Source organism: Ranitomeya variabilis, chromosome 4 (assembly GCF_051348905.1).
Source record: "Ranitomeya variabilis isolate aRanVar5 chromosome 4, aRanVar5.hap1, whole genome shotgun sequence".
Taxonomy (NCBI): Eukaryota; Metazoa; Chordata; class Amphibia; order Anura; family Dendrobatidae; genus Ranitomeya; species Ranitomeya variabilis.
In genome coordinates, this window is record NC_135235.1 from 286769395 (window position 1) to 286787080 (window position 17686).

Here is a 17686-nt window from a genome sequence, read left to right on the forward strand (position 1 = left end):
ACACATCTGGGTGACTATAATCCAAAAAGAGTTCTATCTATGACCAACTTTAGTGTTAGCTAATGACAGACACCATCTGCAGACAGATCTGTCAGCACAGAGCAGGATGTCTCTGCTCAGCCAATACTCAGCCAAAAATAATCTTTTGCTAACTTTATTAGTGTCTAAAATAGACTGGAAACAAGTAAAACTATTTAATTAAAAAAAAAAAAAAACACAAAAAATATTTCTGAATTTATTATTGCATGGAAAGATATAGGGCAACAACCTAGACTGTCCTCCAAATTAGAAAGTACTGGAAGTATCAATCACCAGCTCTTGAGCAACTTCTAATAATATACAGATCACAGCTGCCATCTACTGGGCATTAAGGCAATTACAGTCTCTGGATATATGTATAAGGGGCTCTTTATAACCATTCCACTGATGGCCAGTTTTTAGGGCGCAGACTGCCGTATAAATCAGACCACAATGTACGGATTGGTCATGGCTCTCCTGACCCAAGGGTGACAACTTCATGTATTTCATTGCAGCTGTCATGCTCAAGTCCGGAGAGCCGAGGCTAGTCCATGCATTGGGGTCCGATCTCAGTCAGATTTATACAGCTGTCTGACTATTCCCTTATGGGGTCTTATTTGCAGTGGACCAAATTCAAGTATGCCCATTGATCAGCAAAATGAAGAGGGCTGGGGTATGGTCACGTTTTTTTTGTTGTTTTTTTTAAACAGATTTTTCCTGCTGAAAAAAACATCAAAAAATCATTTGTAATAGACCCGTGATTTGACGTGGCTTTTGATTATTTTTTATTTCTAATATGGGGAGTATCAATGTGATTTATTTACACGTTTCTGCTCAAAAACTGCTTAAAAGTGCATTTTACCACGATTTAAACGCAAAGAATTGACTCCAGTTTTTTTTTTTAAAACACATTAAAATCACGCCAAGCAACAAGCACTTTAGGCACATGTTCCCATTTACACGACCAAGACGCTTGTTGCAAACAGATTTGAAGGGTTTCTCATTGTGTCATTGTGTATAGTAAAGCTCCTTCAGTGAATACATTTTTTTCTTACCATAATTACCCCTTTGTAGAAAATATGGCATCTCGTGTTAAAATAAAATAAACTCTGGACAGGTTTACACAATGGAGGGTTGATTTTGTGAGTGTAAAAGCACATAAATAGCTACAAAGTGGTTTATTTCTTAAAATCTTGTACTATAAAAGCATGATTTATTTAGTTTTTCGATTTCCTGTTCTGGACAATAACAGTTTTTTGCTTACCATATCCCAGTCTATGCTGCGGAAAAACGTATGCGACTTAATATCAGTAAAGCCTGTCTGAAGTTGGCATCCAAGTCTGTCTTTGGGATCCTATAAAACAAAAAAGGACATTTCATGACATAAATAAACAGACGATTATAAAATAAATACCAGTGTAATATTCATTTAATGTTGAATGTCAAAACAATGGTTTGTGCCCATCACTTTGCATCTTTTTTTCTAAAGGTCTGAAGGAAAGCAAAATTTTAATAAATGACCCTCAAAGTTTGTGCTACTAAGAAACCCATTAATGGTTGCGCTGCTGGTACGTTTGTATTGTGGTTTGTCAGTCTGGCTTCAAAACGCGTCTGTAAATAAAGCTCCCCATTCCTAATCCAGATTTCCAGCAGCGCAGCCATTAATCGATAAAGGATTTTCCTCCGCTTACCTTATTTAAAAATCCTTTGAGGACATGGGAAGCTTTCACAGACAGGAACCTTGGAATCCTTATGGGCTTCTCTAGGATAACTGGTCAGATAAATGAATAATTAGTTTTATTCTATAAAGAACAATGGTAAAAAACTATGGAGTATTTATCATTTAATAAGTAAGCGCAAAATAGGGTCTTATCTGAGTAATTGCATAATTGTGTGCACACAACCACTGAGAACACATTAGGCTGCTACAGACCCACAAGGAGATGAAAGTGTAGGTAGAGGAGAAACAAATGGGTTAATTCTGCCCTGCCGTGTACAAAGGATAAAGAATGCCAATCCGAGTAGAAATTGTTTAATCATGAACGAGTTTCGAAGTATACAACTTCAGGAAGAAACGCGCTGACCATTAAACCACTTCATCCTTTATCCTTTCTATAGAGCAGAGAAGAATTTACCCATTTGTTTCTCCACTACCTACACTATCATTACATAAGTAGTTGTCCCTACTTCTGGTGCGTGATCCTTTTACAATAGACCTGCTGAGTGTCGCAGGCTCCTTCAGGTGTGATGTCAGCGATTTACTCAACATTTCACCAATTACCAGTAGATATTTTTCCACTTTTACTCCCATTGTGTCTGTACATGAGTTATACTACAGCTGTGCGCCCCCCTCATTCCTGTATTAAACTTACTGTATACATTTAAACAATTTTTGGAGAATTAAGTGGTTTCTAAACTTCCAAAGAGACTGCAGCAGCAAAAGGAAGACTATAGGCTACTGGAAGGGGAGATCAAAGATATAACAAACTCTTAAAGATTTCCTTCAGGTTTAGATTAAAATCAATAACCATTTTTATCTCAACATCTTTACAACCTAGGGACAATTCCAAAAGAAATCATTACATCTTTCCAAAGCGTTTTGGACACAGCTACTGTATGTCCTTAGTTATGGCCAACTTTGTACATCGTGTTCAAGTAGTGAAATGTCTCCATGCCGAGGATTCCCACAGCCTTCAAATAAGGTGACCTGATTTATCCTGTCATGCAGAGATTAATGATACTTTCCCTAAAGGAGTGTTCCCATCACACACATTTATATGGCCTATCCCCGGGATTCCTTCTTTGTGCGGTGGCTGCCACAGCCATACTTGGAATGATTTGGAAATAGCCGTGCACAATTTCAAAACAAATAATTTTATTCTACTGATTTAGCCAAAAATAAAACAAAAAAAACTATTCTTTTTCTTAGCCTATACAGACCTTGGAAAAGATAATCTTCAGTGTTCATGTCTGGATTGTCAGTAATGATATCAAATGGAGATCTTCCAGCCATCATTTCAAACATCAAGACCCCGAGAGCCCACCAATCCACACTGAAACCTGTCACGTGAAAATAAACGTCAAACTGTTTTCACAACTACTGAAAAGACACAGCAACTTTCATTCTTTTGTTGTTTTTCATCCCCACCTTTCAGAGAACCTTAACATTGATTTTTCCATATATGTAGTTGTATACAAGTTTGTTTCCTGGTGCAAGTGTTTTCTTTTATTTCTACCAATTGCACCAAATGTTACACTTTATTTTTTTAACTAGCTGTTTCCAGCCAGCTAACGTTCGGCATGCTCATTGCTATCTAATTAACGCTGCTAGTGATTAAACTAACGTAAATAATGACAACATTCAATAGCGCTTACGCAGGTGGTAAATTAACTTAAAAGTTAATAATAATAATAATTAAAAATGAGAATAATACTAACATTTTATTCACAGTGTAAAATCAAAAGCAAACTGGATTCGTGTGGTAATGTGTGAGGACGGAGCCTCGTGTGGTAATGTGTGGGGACGCAGCCTCGTGTGGTAATGTGTGGGGACAGCCTCTGGGGGGCGGGATTATGTGTGGTTATGTGGTGGGGGCGGGATTGTGTGTGGTAATGGGGGCGGGGTTGTGTGTGGTAATGTGGGGGGCGGGATTATGTGTGGTAATGTGGGGGCGGGATTATGTGTGGTAATGTGGGAGGGCGGGATTGTGTGTGGTGATGTGTGTGGGGCGGAGCTACTGTGCAGGGGGCGGGATTAGCGAGTAATCACGATGCCTCATATATATAGATTGTTCATTCCAACTCCCCAAAAATGGAATAAAAATAAAGAAAAAAAAAAAAAGTCTGCTCACCCATAGGAAGATCGATTGCACGAAAACTTGTAAGTGAGATAAGAAATGCTAAGGATTCCAGCATCAGAGTCTTTTGTTAATAGCCATGAATTTATTCATACAGAAATAGAGAAAAGCCTCAACCCCAAAACTGGAAAAACATTGGAAATCTTAGCAAACGCATTTGCTAAGCGTTCCAGTGTTTTTATAGGATTGCCGTTTTGTTTTTTACTTTAATGTAATATATATATATATATATATATATATATATATATATATATATATATATATTTTTTTTTACATTCGTTGGTGGGGTGCATAAAACGTTGGTTTTATAGTATGGATCATGATATGATGGTTGGGGGGACTTAACCACTAAAGGACGTGATCGATTCCCAATACTTCTGCATTGCACAGTATCATATGGTGGTCAGGCTCACAACAGTGCCAAGATGGCCATTTGGTATTTTGTTTTTACCCCACTTCAAAAAGAAGCTGGTGTTCAAAACAAGATGTGGTAATGAAAACCGTTTTATGTACTATTGGCCAAAGACTTTCCTTTCAGCAGCGCAGCCCTACAACATGTATTGTTCCCTCTTGCCTGAAAATGGCCATCAGATGGGGCAGCACCCTGACTGTCTAATCACTTAGATGCCATTTCCATTAGTGACTGTGACATCTAAGAAGTTAAACAGTTGGGAAAATACTTCTACAATCCTGACTCTTGTAGCAGGGTGGCAGCTGACACTCGCTATCGGTGGCACATACTCCGTTCCTGAGCCCACATTGCATTGGCAAGCCTCCCAGATCGTGCAATATTGTACTATGTACTATATATATTATATTATATCTATCCATCTATCTATATCTCAACAAGACGTTAAAAGAAGTTACATCTTATGGCTGGTGTAGAACAGATTAAAAGGAGATACATCTTACGACCGGTGTAATCCGTAAAAAGCCAGCGTAGCCTGGTATACTATATTTCCATGCTGATTTTATATAGAGGCACACAGGATTTTTTTATTTCTTACAGAATCATCGATCAATAAAGTGTATCATGGCAGATGTATGGATCATTAACCCCTTCATGACCTTGGGATTTTTCGTTTTTCCGTGTTCGTTTTTCACTCCCCTCCCCTCCTTCCCAGAGCCATAACTTTTTTATTTTTCCGTCAATTTGGCCATGTGAGGGCTTATTTTTTGCGGGACGAGTTGTACTTTTGAACGACATCATTGGTTTTACCATGTCGTGTACTAGATAACGGGAAAAAAATTTCAAGTGCTGTGAAATTGCAAAAAAAAGTGCAATCCCACACTTGTTTTTTGCTTGGCTTTTTTGCTAGGTTCACTAAATGCTAAAACTGACCTGCCATTATGATTCTCCACGTCACTACGAGTTCATAAACACCTAACATGACTAGGTTATTTATTACCTAAGTGGTGAAAAAAAATTCCAAACTTTGCTAAAAAAAAAAAATAAAAGCGCCATTTTCCGATACTCGTAGCGTCCCCATTTTTCATGATCTGGGGTCGGTTGAGGGCTTATTTTTTGCGTGCCGAGCTGGCGTTTTTAATGATTCCAATTCGGTGCAGATACGTTCTTTTGATCGCCCCTTAATGGATTTTGCAATATCGCGGCGACCAAAAAAATGTAATTCTGGCGTTTCGATTTTTTTCTCGTTACGCCGTTTAGCGATCAGGTTAATGCTTTTTTTTAAATTGATAGATCGGGCGATTCTGAACGTGGCGATACCAAATATGTGTAGGTTTGATTTTTTTTTTTTTTTTTTATTTTTATTTATTTTGATTGGGGCGAAAGGGGGGTGATTTAAACTTTTATATTTTTTTTTATTTTTTTCACATTTTTTTTAACTTTTTTTTTTTTCTAACTTTTGCCATGCTTCAATAGCCTCCATGGGAGGCTAAAAGCAGGCACAGCACGATCGCCTCTGCTACATAGCAGCGATCTGCTGTTCGCTGCTATGCAGCAGAAAATTAGGTGTGCTGTGAGCGCCGACCACAGGGTGGCGCTCACAGTTGCCGGGGATCTGTAACCATAGAGGTCTCAAGGACCTCTATGGTTACAATGGAGAAGCATCGCCGACCTCCGATCATGTGACGGGGGTCGGTGATGCGCTCATTTCCGGCCGCCCGGCCAGGTGCGGTAGTTAAATGCCGCTGTCTGCGTTTGACAGCAGCATTTAACTAGTTAATAGCGGCGGGTGAATCGTGATTTCACCCACCGCTATTGCGGGCACATGTCAGCTGTTCAAAACAGCTGACATGTCCCGGCTTTGATGCGGGCTCACCGCGGAGCCCTGCATCAAAGCAGGGGAGCGGACCCCGTCCGAGGTCAGTAAGGGGTTAATATTTGTGCTTAAAAAGTTGTTTTTTTATGTCAACTACATCACAATAAGGTGATTTTTCTCACCGCTTTCTGCCAGCCGAGTGACTGGATTAGTATAGGAGACCACAACATGGGACATTACTTCAAGAATATTTAATTGATCTACTTCACCACAAAGTAATTCATATTGATTTACTTATTCATGCAGCGAGGAATTAATAAGGTCAGATGGGATTACTAGAGATTAATTCCAGATCATGGTAGCTACTCACCATACTCCTCTCCTCTGAGGATTTCAGGAGCGATGTAATTTGGCGTTCCGCAGAAAGTGCTCGTCGTGTCCCCGGGTCCTAGACCCTCCTGTAACAGATGGACGGTGATCCCAACTTATCCAACTTAAATAGTAAAACAAATCCTTAATACTTTTATTTGAGTAGTTCCCAAAGTGAAGTTTCCATAGGGTTTCATTGGGTGCAATTTGGAGGATACACAGCCACGTATCAATCAGGCTGAGCAAAAGTTCAGCCCTTGTACTTTTCGTTCTGTCCAGACGGACATGTTTAAAATGTTTTTTGTTTTTTTTACAGGTGTTCACAACATTTTCAAAGCAAATTAATACAGAGAATAGGCGCTCATTTAACGCCTCTTACATGGGTCAATGCAAAATGTCCCCATAGAGTTAGTCGGTTGGTGGTAGTGCAGCCCGTTTACACTGGAAGATGCGCTACCAACTAACATTTTTAGGCCGGTATAAAATGGGTTGTCTGCCGGCAAACTAGAGGTTGTGCAATCATCAGCTAATCACTGCCATGTTCACACGGCCCAATGATCGACTTTTTTACAGCCAATATAAAAGTGCCTATACCCACAAGACCCAAATCTGACATTATCCCTTTTTTACACAATATAAAATCATTAAAAGGATTATCAGGTTCTTGTCACCTAATCTGAGAGCAGAATAAATTTAGAGACAAAGACCCTGATTTCAGCGGTGTCACTTCACTACTTTCTGTAGTTTTGATCATCTACTGATAAAGTGATTTTATCAAATTACAGATATCACTTACAGTAAGCAAACTAACAATGACAGACTGATAGAGGGGCAAGGACCCTGCCCTTGCGGGCTTATACTCTACAGGATGATGGGGAAGGAGACAGTAGGTTGAGTGTTGCAGCAGCTCCGGTGTTGGTGAGGCGGTAGCTTCGGTAGTGATGAGGAGGCAGCGGGGTCAGTGCAGGCTGTAGGCTTTCCTGAAGAGCTGGGTTTTCAGGTTCCGTCTGAAGGATCCGAATGTGGTTGAGAGTCGGACGTGTTGGGGCAAAGAATTCCAGAGGATTGGTGATATTCGGGAGAAGTCTTGGAGGCAGTTGGGTGAGGAGCGAATAAGTGTGGAGGAGAGAAGGAGGTCTTGGGAGGACCGGAGATTACGTGAGGGAAGATATCGGGAGATTAGTTCAGAGATATATGGAGGAGACAGGTTATGGATGGCTTTGTAGGTCAGTGTTAGTAAATTGAACTTGATACGCTGTGGGTATGGGAGCCAGTGAAGAGATTTGCAGAGGGGGGAAGTGGAGGAGTAGCGAGGAGATAGATGAATTAGTCGGGCAGCAGAGTTAAGGATGGACTGGAGAGGTGTAAGGGTGTTAGCAGGGAGGCCACAGAAAAGGTTGTTGCAGTAGTCAAGGCAGGAGATGGGGGCATGCACAAGAATTTTAGTAGATTGACAATTGAGGAAAGGACGGATTCTGGAGATATTTTGAGCTGGAGGCGACAGGAGGTGGAAAGAGCTTGGATGTGCGGTTTGAAGGACAGGGCAGAGTCGAGAGTTACTCCGAGACAGCGGACTTCCGGTACGGGGGAAAGCTTGATGTCGTTAATTGCAATAGATAGGTCAGGTTAAGGAAGATCTATGAGATGGAGGAAAGATGATGAGTTCAGATTTGTCCACATTGAGTTTGAGGAAGCGAGAGGAGAAGAAGGAGGATATAGCTGATAGACACTCCGGGATTCTGGACAGCAGAGAGGCGACGTCTGGGCCAGAGAGGTAGATCTGAGTGTCATCAGCACATTAAGATGGTACTGTAAGCCATGAGACTTATGAGTTGTCCCAGGCCAAGTGTATAGATTGAGAAGAGTAGGGGTCCTAGGACAGTGCCTTGGGGGACTCCAACAGAGAGAGGGTGGGATGAGGAGGTGGTGTGGGAGTGGGAGACGCTGATTGTGCGGTTGGCAAGGTATGAGGAGATCCAGGATAGGGTGAGGTCTTTGATGCCAAAGGAGGAGAGGATCTGTAGTAGGAGGCAGTGGTCAACTGTGTCGAAAGCAGAGGACAGGTCTAGAAGGAGGAGTATAGAGTATTGTCCGTTAGCTTTGGCTGTAAGTAGATCGTTAGTGATTTTGGTCAGGGCTGTCTCAGTTGAGTGACGGGGACGGAAACCAGATTGTAAATTGTCAAAGAGCAAGTTAGATGAGAGGTGGGAGGAAAGTTCAGCATGGACGTGCTGCTCTTTATAACCCCGCCCACAACACTGATTGGTAGCTTTCTGCCTACGCACAGTGCACACACAAAGTTATCAGTGGTGTGGGCGGAGTTATACAGAGCTAAGCATTCAGAGATCTGCAACACAGAAAACCAGGATCGCTGGAATCAGGGTCTCCTCTCCCATGTCAAGCTGCTCTCAGATGGGGGTGATAAAATACTGGTGACATATACCCCTGGTTTTCTCACCTTACACATGCCATAATCAGTTAGTTTGATGTGACCATCTGCATCCAAAAGAACATTGTCCAGCTTTAGGTCTCTGTAAATGATCCCTCGCTCATGCAGAAAGTTGAGGGCAATACAGATTTCAGCAGCATAAAACCTAAAAACAAGAACACAGGTAATTTATTCCTCTATTAATCGGCGGGGCTGCTTCAATCATGGCCTCTCTCTCAGACTCTAGTTTTGGTATTTTTCACGTTGGCCGTGATGGAGACAATTCCCATTTGATTGTATACAGATCGTTCTTGTAGTATGGCAGCAGTAGAACAGGGTGGGGGTGGGGGAGTAATGGTTTCTACAACTGTCCTCCACCCCAGACACACCAAACTATTCTGTAGAGGTAGTGGTATGAATAGTCCCACACGCCATAACAAATCTGCCCTGGGGGGGTGAGCTGGACCCCTATCAGCACTATGTTCTCCCCATGTTTAGAACTGTACTCCAACACTCTCCAAAACCTAATATTCGGTTATTAGGAAACTCTGCAATGCATCTTGGTTGCACCCCCTATGACTGCAGGTATTAGTAGCACCATACCTGGCATGTTCCTCAGGGAGCTTTCTTTGTCGTTGCATATGAAACATAAGGTCACCGCCATTTACATACTCAATAACCAAAAACAACCTAAATAAAAAAAAGAATGTGAACAAGTCAATAAAACCATAAGATAGAAAAAAAAGTTCAAACACTAAAAATATGGCTATTTGGACAAGGGACGACATCTCGCCCATCATGCTGCATGTCAATTTAGACATGTACATCCGTGCAGCACATCTATGATTCCCTTACTAGAAGATCATGTGTAAAACAGCACAAACACTTCTGTACAGCCTGGTCCATGAGATCTCAAGTCAGAGAAGAGCAAGACCACAGTAAGCTTTTCTAAATTCAGGTGAACCCCTTTAAAGTCAATCCGTCACCACCAGATTTCACAATACAAACTGAATATACCATTAAATTGAGCTTAAAAACCTGATGACACTGGCATATTTACTTTGAAAATCCATGTCCAAATTGTTATATAGTCCTGATATTAAAATGAGTTTAGCTATAGAGCGAGAGCTCACAAGACCATATATTCAGTCTCCATCCATCCAGCCTGACTGCTGCAGTGTGTACTGATCAGTGTGAGATCTCCGCAACAGCAGGGAGGAGGGACACTGAGGAAAGTCAATCAGGATAGGTGGGTGGAGATCTAGTTAAAATGTCATAAAAGGATTATGCAGCCATTATGACATGGATTATCAAAGTAAATACAGCAACCTTATTGGGCTTAAGATGTAGCACAGCAGCTTATTGTTTGTGTTTACATGGATTTCCTCCCACATACATACTGATAAGAAATCTAGATTGTGAGCCCCAATGGGGACCGCGATGATGTCTGTAAAGTGCTGTGGAATTAATGGCGCTATATAAATTAATTAAAATGTAATAATGTATACTGCGTATATTGGGAAATCTGGTGACAGATCTGCTTTAAGACCTCATGTGTTGCCCATAGAGTTCTATGGGCTTCTGCTAAACTGCAGTTTGACTCTGATTTTCATAGATAAATGTATCTGTGCACACCATTTGCATAAAGGTAATAAAATCAAACAATAACGCTATGATCTTACTTTTACCCATTACATATTATTACCAGAAAGTACCCAAAGAAAGTGAAGTCTAGAACACTAAAATGACAACGAGCACCAAGTGGCTGAATTTTTCCCATCACTAATACTTCTAGCAGGGTTGTGGCACACTCAGCCATTAGAAGGGAATAAAATAACATCTCTTACCGGCTTGGCGTCTGGAAGCAGGAGTGCAGGCCGACTAGAAAGGGGTTATTGGAAGCTTGCTCAAAGACATGCTTCTCTGTTTGAACCCAGTCAATATCCTGAAAAGAGAAAATCATAGTAAAATAATGTACATAATTGTGATGAAATGGACAGTGATTTACGGAAGAGAGCAAGTCTGTCATATACCAGCAATGCTTAGATGGATTCACTCCATTCTCCAGTGTATGCAGGATGCACATATGGAGAGTGACTGCTCGGCAGATGAGACTGCCTCTCCGCTGTCTGCCAGGTTGTCAGAGCTGCTCATCAAGGTTACTTTTACATGAGTTTATCAGCGCCATACACAGCATGCCAACGTGTGCCATGGAGACTGCTGGACTGAGCAAACCTCAGCCTGGTCGCTGTAGTGTGGAGTGCAGAGCGGTGACGTCCATTGATTTAAGTCTGCTTCTCCTATAGTTGATGTCTAGGATTAGCAAAGCAACCACAGACTGGTGTGTTGGGGAAGTGGGAGTCAAGTGTCTTAAAGACCAACTGTGTTGAACGACTTCTCCTCTCTGAAGAGGCAATTTATATGTTTCATTTCCCAGAGGACCCTCGCATGGCCTATGGGTCTCCTTGCACTGGCATGTCACTCTCCACAAGAAGAAACGTTACTCCTTAGACCCCAGCCAGAGGCATCTCATACAGTCAAATCAGATCTCATGACTTGCACCAAGGAGGGGCAACACCCCGAAACACGTGTCTGCAAATAGGATAAAAGGCCAAACCAGAATCTCAAAGTCATGGAGCAAGGCTCATTAAAGGGTCGATATTGATTTTTAGGATTATTTCATCCAATAGGCAGCACCAGAGTTCAAGTCCTCTTCCGTTCTGAAGAGGCAATTTGCACATTGAATTTCCCAGAGGAGCATTACATGGCCTATAAGTCTCCTTACACTGGCATGTCAGGTATGTCACTCTCCACAAGGAGAAACGTTACCTGTTAGATCCCAGATTAAAGATGCACACTTCATTTTGTACTCCTACTATTTAATTATTTTTTTTTGCTTTAATATACACAATGTAGCAATTATGCCTTTCGGCATGTAAGCAGAAATCAAAACTTTTGGTCTCTAAATAAAGGCAGGCAAATATGCAGATGTATCTTATGCCCGTAAACAACTTTAAAGGGGATCTTTCACTGGATCTTTTTAATGACCTCCTCCAAATTTAGCATATTCCTCCAATTCTAATACAGTCTTTATGAGTTTTTCTGTGCCCCTCCATTCCAAAGTTACGCGCCCCTTCCTGTAATAAAGATGCACATTTTCCCTTCATCCAACTGGGCGTATACCACAAAACTTCTCTGTGGGCATTTCCTTTTTCTACTCTATAGCAAAAGGTCTGTGGTATAAAGCCAATTGGTTGAAGGGAAAATTTGCTACTTTATAACAGAGGGGCACAGAACAAAAAAGGGGAAAAACAACTTCCGGAATCAGTGAAACTGCAGCAGTTGGAGGAAGAATTCAGTCAAAATAAAAAAAAAATAAAAAATCGAGTGGAAGGAGCTCTTTAACAGAACATAAGTGACATAAGCCCGATGGCCTCGGCCTATTATCCTCCCATGTTTATCCCGAAGAAAACGTCCATAGTGGACGATACACAAGCAAAAAAAAAGGGGGTTGAAAAGTTGCAATTTTTTTGTGCAACGCGAGGTTGCATGGTGGTCCCCCACTCGTCAAATTCATGATGGGCAGCAGCGTTTGCTACACTACAGATCATACTCCAGCCGTGATGGAGTAAGATTTGTGGTGAGGTGCACACTGAAGTACGTGCCAGTATGCGCCTTGCCTGCTTCATGAAGAGGCATGCACCTCAATGAATCAAAAGCGTATGCTCCAACATGCCTCCTCATCAAGACCAACAAGAGAATCGCTGGTCTTGATGCATCGCACCCATAATTTTTGACAATTTATCTTTCCTTTGACATGACCATAAGAAGGCTTGTTTTTTTGCAGGTCGAGTCCGTTTTAAATGACACCATTCATTTTGCAGGAAATGGAATACAAAATTCTTAAATATGTTTACTACGACACTACAGGTCATTTACCCATTTCTTTTTGACTACACGGTGCCCCAGGTTGCTCTGCTTTACACCAGTAACATTATCTCTTACATGTCAAACATGAACCAAAGGTTATTGGAGGTTAGGGGACAACAAAAGAATTGAACTCAAGATTTATTGCAGTAATTAATGAAGTATTTAAAGGATACTGCACTTCCAGGCCAACGAAGGATATCCTACACCATTCGGAGAGCAGATCGATTGAGAATAATGTATAGATTACTAATTAGTCACTGATCACCCTGTCAAGCAATTAGCTACCTAGTTACACCCCATCTGCATCGCCTCCATTGTGGGACCTACATGAATGTCCTACCCGACCTAGTCACAGATTTAGCAACCTGCTGACCACAGTGAAAAACTTGAGCGGAGGCCAAGGATGTCGTCAGCTGAGAAATTCCTGCTCTTTGAACGTTGTACTCCATCAGTCTAAACTCACCTCTTCGTCATGCACCAACTCCTTCTTCACCACCTTCATGGCGTACGTCTGGTCGTTCTTTTTCAAACGAACTAAAAGGACTTTGGCGTAGCTTCCTCTACCAATCACTCTGATAAGATCAAAGTCGTGAAGGCTAAGCCCCTGTGAGATCTTAATGCCATCCATTCCGTCAATGACGGGCTTAATGTCCTGAAAATATTAGGAAACAAAATGTTAACAACAAGGCAAATGCTGAACTAAAAAATCTGATATTCTAAGAGAAGATGGACGATATGTATCGAAAAACACAGATAGCCCTTGTACGAAAAAAAAACCCTAAAACCTGAATTAAATCAGATTCACCGATAACAGTCTGAAATGTACGGTGATTCACAAAAGCTGTAGAAGCCAAACTGTCGAAAAAATTTTGACTTTTACAAGGGTAAAAGTGATACTCTAGTCATAGGATAGGCAATACCTTACTGATTGTTGGGGGTTCAAGTGCTGGAATTTCCAGCAATTTTGAGAAAGGGGCTCTAAGGAACAATCTTTATAGTAGTCAGAGCGGTATTATTTTCTGAGGCTATGTTCACACGTTGCTTTATTTTCTGCAGCCAAAACCCCAAAACCGGATCTCTTGGCAGTAAGAAAGCTGCAGGTTTTGCTGGCATTTTGCTGTGTTTTTTCAGGATTCCAAAGTTCAGCTTTGCTTCCGCCATACAAGCATGAACGATGCAAGGCGTTAGGCCACCAATGCAAAACATACGTGAAACCATAAAACATTTTGAGGAAAAAAGGGCAATTTAATCAAATTATTTAGTGAAATAAGTTGTTTTTGTTCTTAAAATAATTGTGTTTATTCTGAACAAAAAGTTCATACGTTCATGAAAAAAATACAATTGCAAATACAAAAACAGCGGGGTGAGTGGAGTTGGTCGGACATTGCTTACCTAACATTGGCAAGGCATGGAGTTGGTTAGGCATTGTTTACTTTCACACATTAGAAGGGCACGGAGTTGGTTGGGCATTGATTACCGTACTTTCACACAATGTTTTTGCACTTACTCATTGCTTTCTATGGGTGAAAAAATACTGCAAAAACGCTGAAAGACTTGACATAGTTACATAGTTATTAAAGTTGAAGGAAGACTAAGTCCATCTAGTTCAACCCATAGCCTAACCTAACATGCCCTAACATGTTGATCCAGAGGAAGGCAAAAAAAAACCCATGTGGCAAAGAGTAAGCTCCACATTGGGGAAAAAAATTCCTTCCCGACTCCACATACGGCAATCAGACTAATTCCCTGGATCACTGCACTCATCCAGTTCAGAAAAACAAGGTTCTTTGTTGAAGTGAATATTTATTTAGAATACGGTGATGCAGACGAAACGGAAGGTGATTTTGGCAGTTTTAACGTTTCGGCCACGCAGTGGCCTTGTTCACAATACAGTGCCTTATTGATTATTAGTTTCTATCAAAGTTTGTTGCATCATGCGTATACAATCGGAGGTGGAGATAGACAAGTTTCTAGCCCAAATCAGGGATGCAGGACCTGCATGCCAATCAAAGAGAGCCTGCCAAAATCACCTTCCGTTTCGTCTGCATCACCGTATTCTAAATAAATATTCACTTCAACAAAGAACCTTGTTTTTCTGAACTGGATGAGTGCAGTGATTTTTTGCATACTTATTGTCTGTGGGACCGCTGGTTCCTTTCACATGCACCTCCGAACTCTGTGACTAGTCGAGTGCTAACTCTTCGTCTTCTCCACTAATTCCCTGGATCAACGCCCTATCAAGGAATCTAGTGTATATACCCTGTAACATTATATTTTCAAGAAAGGCATCCAGTCCCCTCTTAAATTGAAGTAACGAATCACTCATTACAACATCATACGGCAGAGAGTTCCATAGTTTCACTGCTCTTACAATAAAGAATCTGCGTCTGTTATTATGCTTAAACCTTATTTCCTCCAGACGTAGAGGATGCCCCCTTGTCCCTGTCTCGGGTCTATGATTAAAAAGATCACCAGAAAGGTCTTTGTACTGTCCCCTCATATAGTTATACATTAAAATAAGATCACCCCTTAGTCTTCGTTTTTCCAAACTAAATAGCCCCAAGTGTAATAACCTGTCTTGGTATTGCAGACCCCCCAGTCCTCTAATAACCTTGGTCGCTCTTCTCTGCATCCGCTCTAGTTCAGCTATGTCTTTCTTATACACCGGAGACCAGAACTGTGCACAGTATTCTAAGTGTGGTCGCACTAGTGACTTGTATAGAGGTAAAATTATGTTCTCCTTATGAGCATCTATGCCTCTTTTAATGCATCCCATTATTTTATTTGCCTTTGTAGCAGCTGCCTGACACTGGCCACTGAATATGAGTTTGTCATCCACCCATACTCCCAGGTCTTTTTCATTGGCGGGTTTGCCCAGAGTTTTAGAATTAAGCACATAGTTATACATCTTATTACTCCTACCCAAGTGCATGACCTTACATTTATCCCCATTAAAGCTCATTTGCCATTTATCAGCCCAAGCTTCTAGTTTACCTAAATCATCCTGTAATATAAAATTGTCCTCCCCTGTATTGATTACCCTGCAGAGTTTAGTGTCTACTGCAAATATTGAAATTCTACTCTGAATGCCCCCTACAAGGTCATTAATATGTTAAAAAGAAGAGGGCCCAATACTGACCCCTGTGGTACCCCACTGCTAACCGCGACCCAGTCCGAGTGTGCTCCATTAATAACCACCCTTTGTTTCCTATCCCTGAGCCAGCTCTCAACCCACTTACACATATTTTCCCCTATCCCCATTATTCTCATTTTATGTATCAACCTTTCATGTGGCACCGTACCAAAAGCTTTTGAAAAGTCCATATACACTACATCTACTGGGTTCCCTTAGTCCAGTCCGGAACTTACCTCTTCATAGAAGCTGATCAAATTAGTCTGACATGAACGGTCCCTAGTAAACCCGTGCTGATACTGGGTCATGAGGTTATTCCTCTTCAGATACTCCAGTATAACATCCCTTAGAATGCCCTCCAGGATTTTACCCACAGTAGAGGTTAAGCTTACTTGCCTATAATTACTGAGTTCAGTTTTTGTTCCCTTTTTGAATATTGGCACCACATTTGCTATACGCCAGTCCTGTGGTACAGACTCTGTTATTATGGACTCTTTAAAGATTAAAAATAATGGTCTATCAATGACTGTACTTAATTCCTGCAGTACCCGGGGGTGGATCCCATCCGGGCCCGGAGATTTGTCAATTTTAGTGATTTTTAGACACCGCCGTACTTCCTGCTGGGTTAAGCAGGTGACACTTAATGGTAAATTTTTGTTATCACTGATCATATTGTCTGCCATGGGATTTTCTTTTGTAAATACTGATGAAAAAAAGTCATTTAGCATATTGGCTTTTTCCTCATCCACCATTTCACCCAGACTATTTTTAAGGGGGCCAACACTATCATTTTTTAGTTTCTTACTATTTATGTAGTTAAAGAATATTTTGGGATTATTTTTACTCTCTCTGGCAAGGAGTCTCTCTGTCTCAATTTTTGCTGCCTTGATTTAGCTTTTTACAGAATTTATTTAAAGTTTTTAAAAAATGCAGACGTTTTTCTGTAATCTCATAGCTTTTGCTGGTACTGGAAAAAGCAGATTTGAAATTTCCATTAAAAAAACACACAAAGTGTGAAGAGAGACTCTTGTATAGATTATTCTATAAATAGAATTTTATCGATACCATATGAAACAATTCACTTTTTTCCCCATTTGGCCTCTCTTACCTCAGACCCATCCTTCAGTGATTCGATTTTCCGTTGTGGACGGATAATATTAACTGCAATGTAAAATAAAAGCAATTAATACAAAACTGAAATCCAAGTTGACATTCCCACAAATGTATTCTTTCAGGAAGCCTCACCACTTTACCAGCAGTCATTTGAAAAAAAAAAATACAAATTGAAGGACCACATGTAAAAACTATTCTAACAAGGGTCAGAATTGCCCATATAAACATACAAGACAGGGACTGAAATCAAGGTGCAATCTGATCGGTTCCTATCAAATCACTGACAGTTTTTATACAAAAGAGTTAAAGTGCTTTACGGTGGTAACAGTGGCTCGCGAAAGTATTCACCCCTTCGCATTTTTTGTGTTTTGCTACCTCACAATCTGGAATTTCACTTTTTTTTAGGGTTTGCATAAGTTCATGTAAAGAGCATGTTTACAATTGTCAGCGTTTGGTTTTCTTTTTATTGTGAAGCAAAAAACAAATAGGTCAAACTAACTGAAAACTTCATTGTGCATAGCTATTCACCCCCTCAGTACTTTGTAGAGCCTCCTTTTGTGGTGATTACAGCTGCAAGTCACTTTGGATAAGGCTACTTTCACACTAGCGTCGT

At 40.9% G+C, this 17686-nt stretch overlaps 1 protein-coding gene across 4 annotated transcripts in view; it reads right to left on the bottom strand.

Annotated features, from left to right (window-relative positions):
- The window catches only part of PRKCZ (protein kinase C zeta), a 208129-nt gene that overhangs the window by 46113 nt on the left and 144330 nt on the right, over positions 1–17686 (bottom strand). For all 4 annotated transcript variants that reach the window (XM_077250091.1, XM_077250089.1, XM_077250093.1 and 1 more), the window contains 9 exons: positions 17069–17121; positions 13291–13479; positions 10745–10842; positions 9501–9587; positions 8928–9063; positions 6471–6558; positions 2959–3078; positions 1710–1789; positions 1283–1372 (listed from right to left, as the gene is read on the bottom strand). In XM_077250091.1, coding sequence (XP_077106206.1) covers positions 1283–1372; positions 1710–1789; positions 2959–3078; positions 6471–6558; positions 8928–9063; positions 9501–9587; positions 10745–10842; positions 13291–13479; positions 17069–17121 — 941 coding nt within the window. The remainder of the gene's footprint in view (positions 1–1282; positions 1373–1709; positions 1790–2958; positions 3079–6470; positions 6559–8927; positions 9064–9500; positions 9588–10744; positions 10843–13290; positions 13480–17068; positions 17122–17686) is intronic.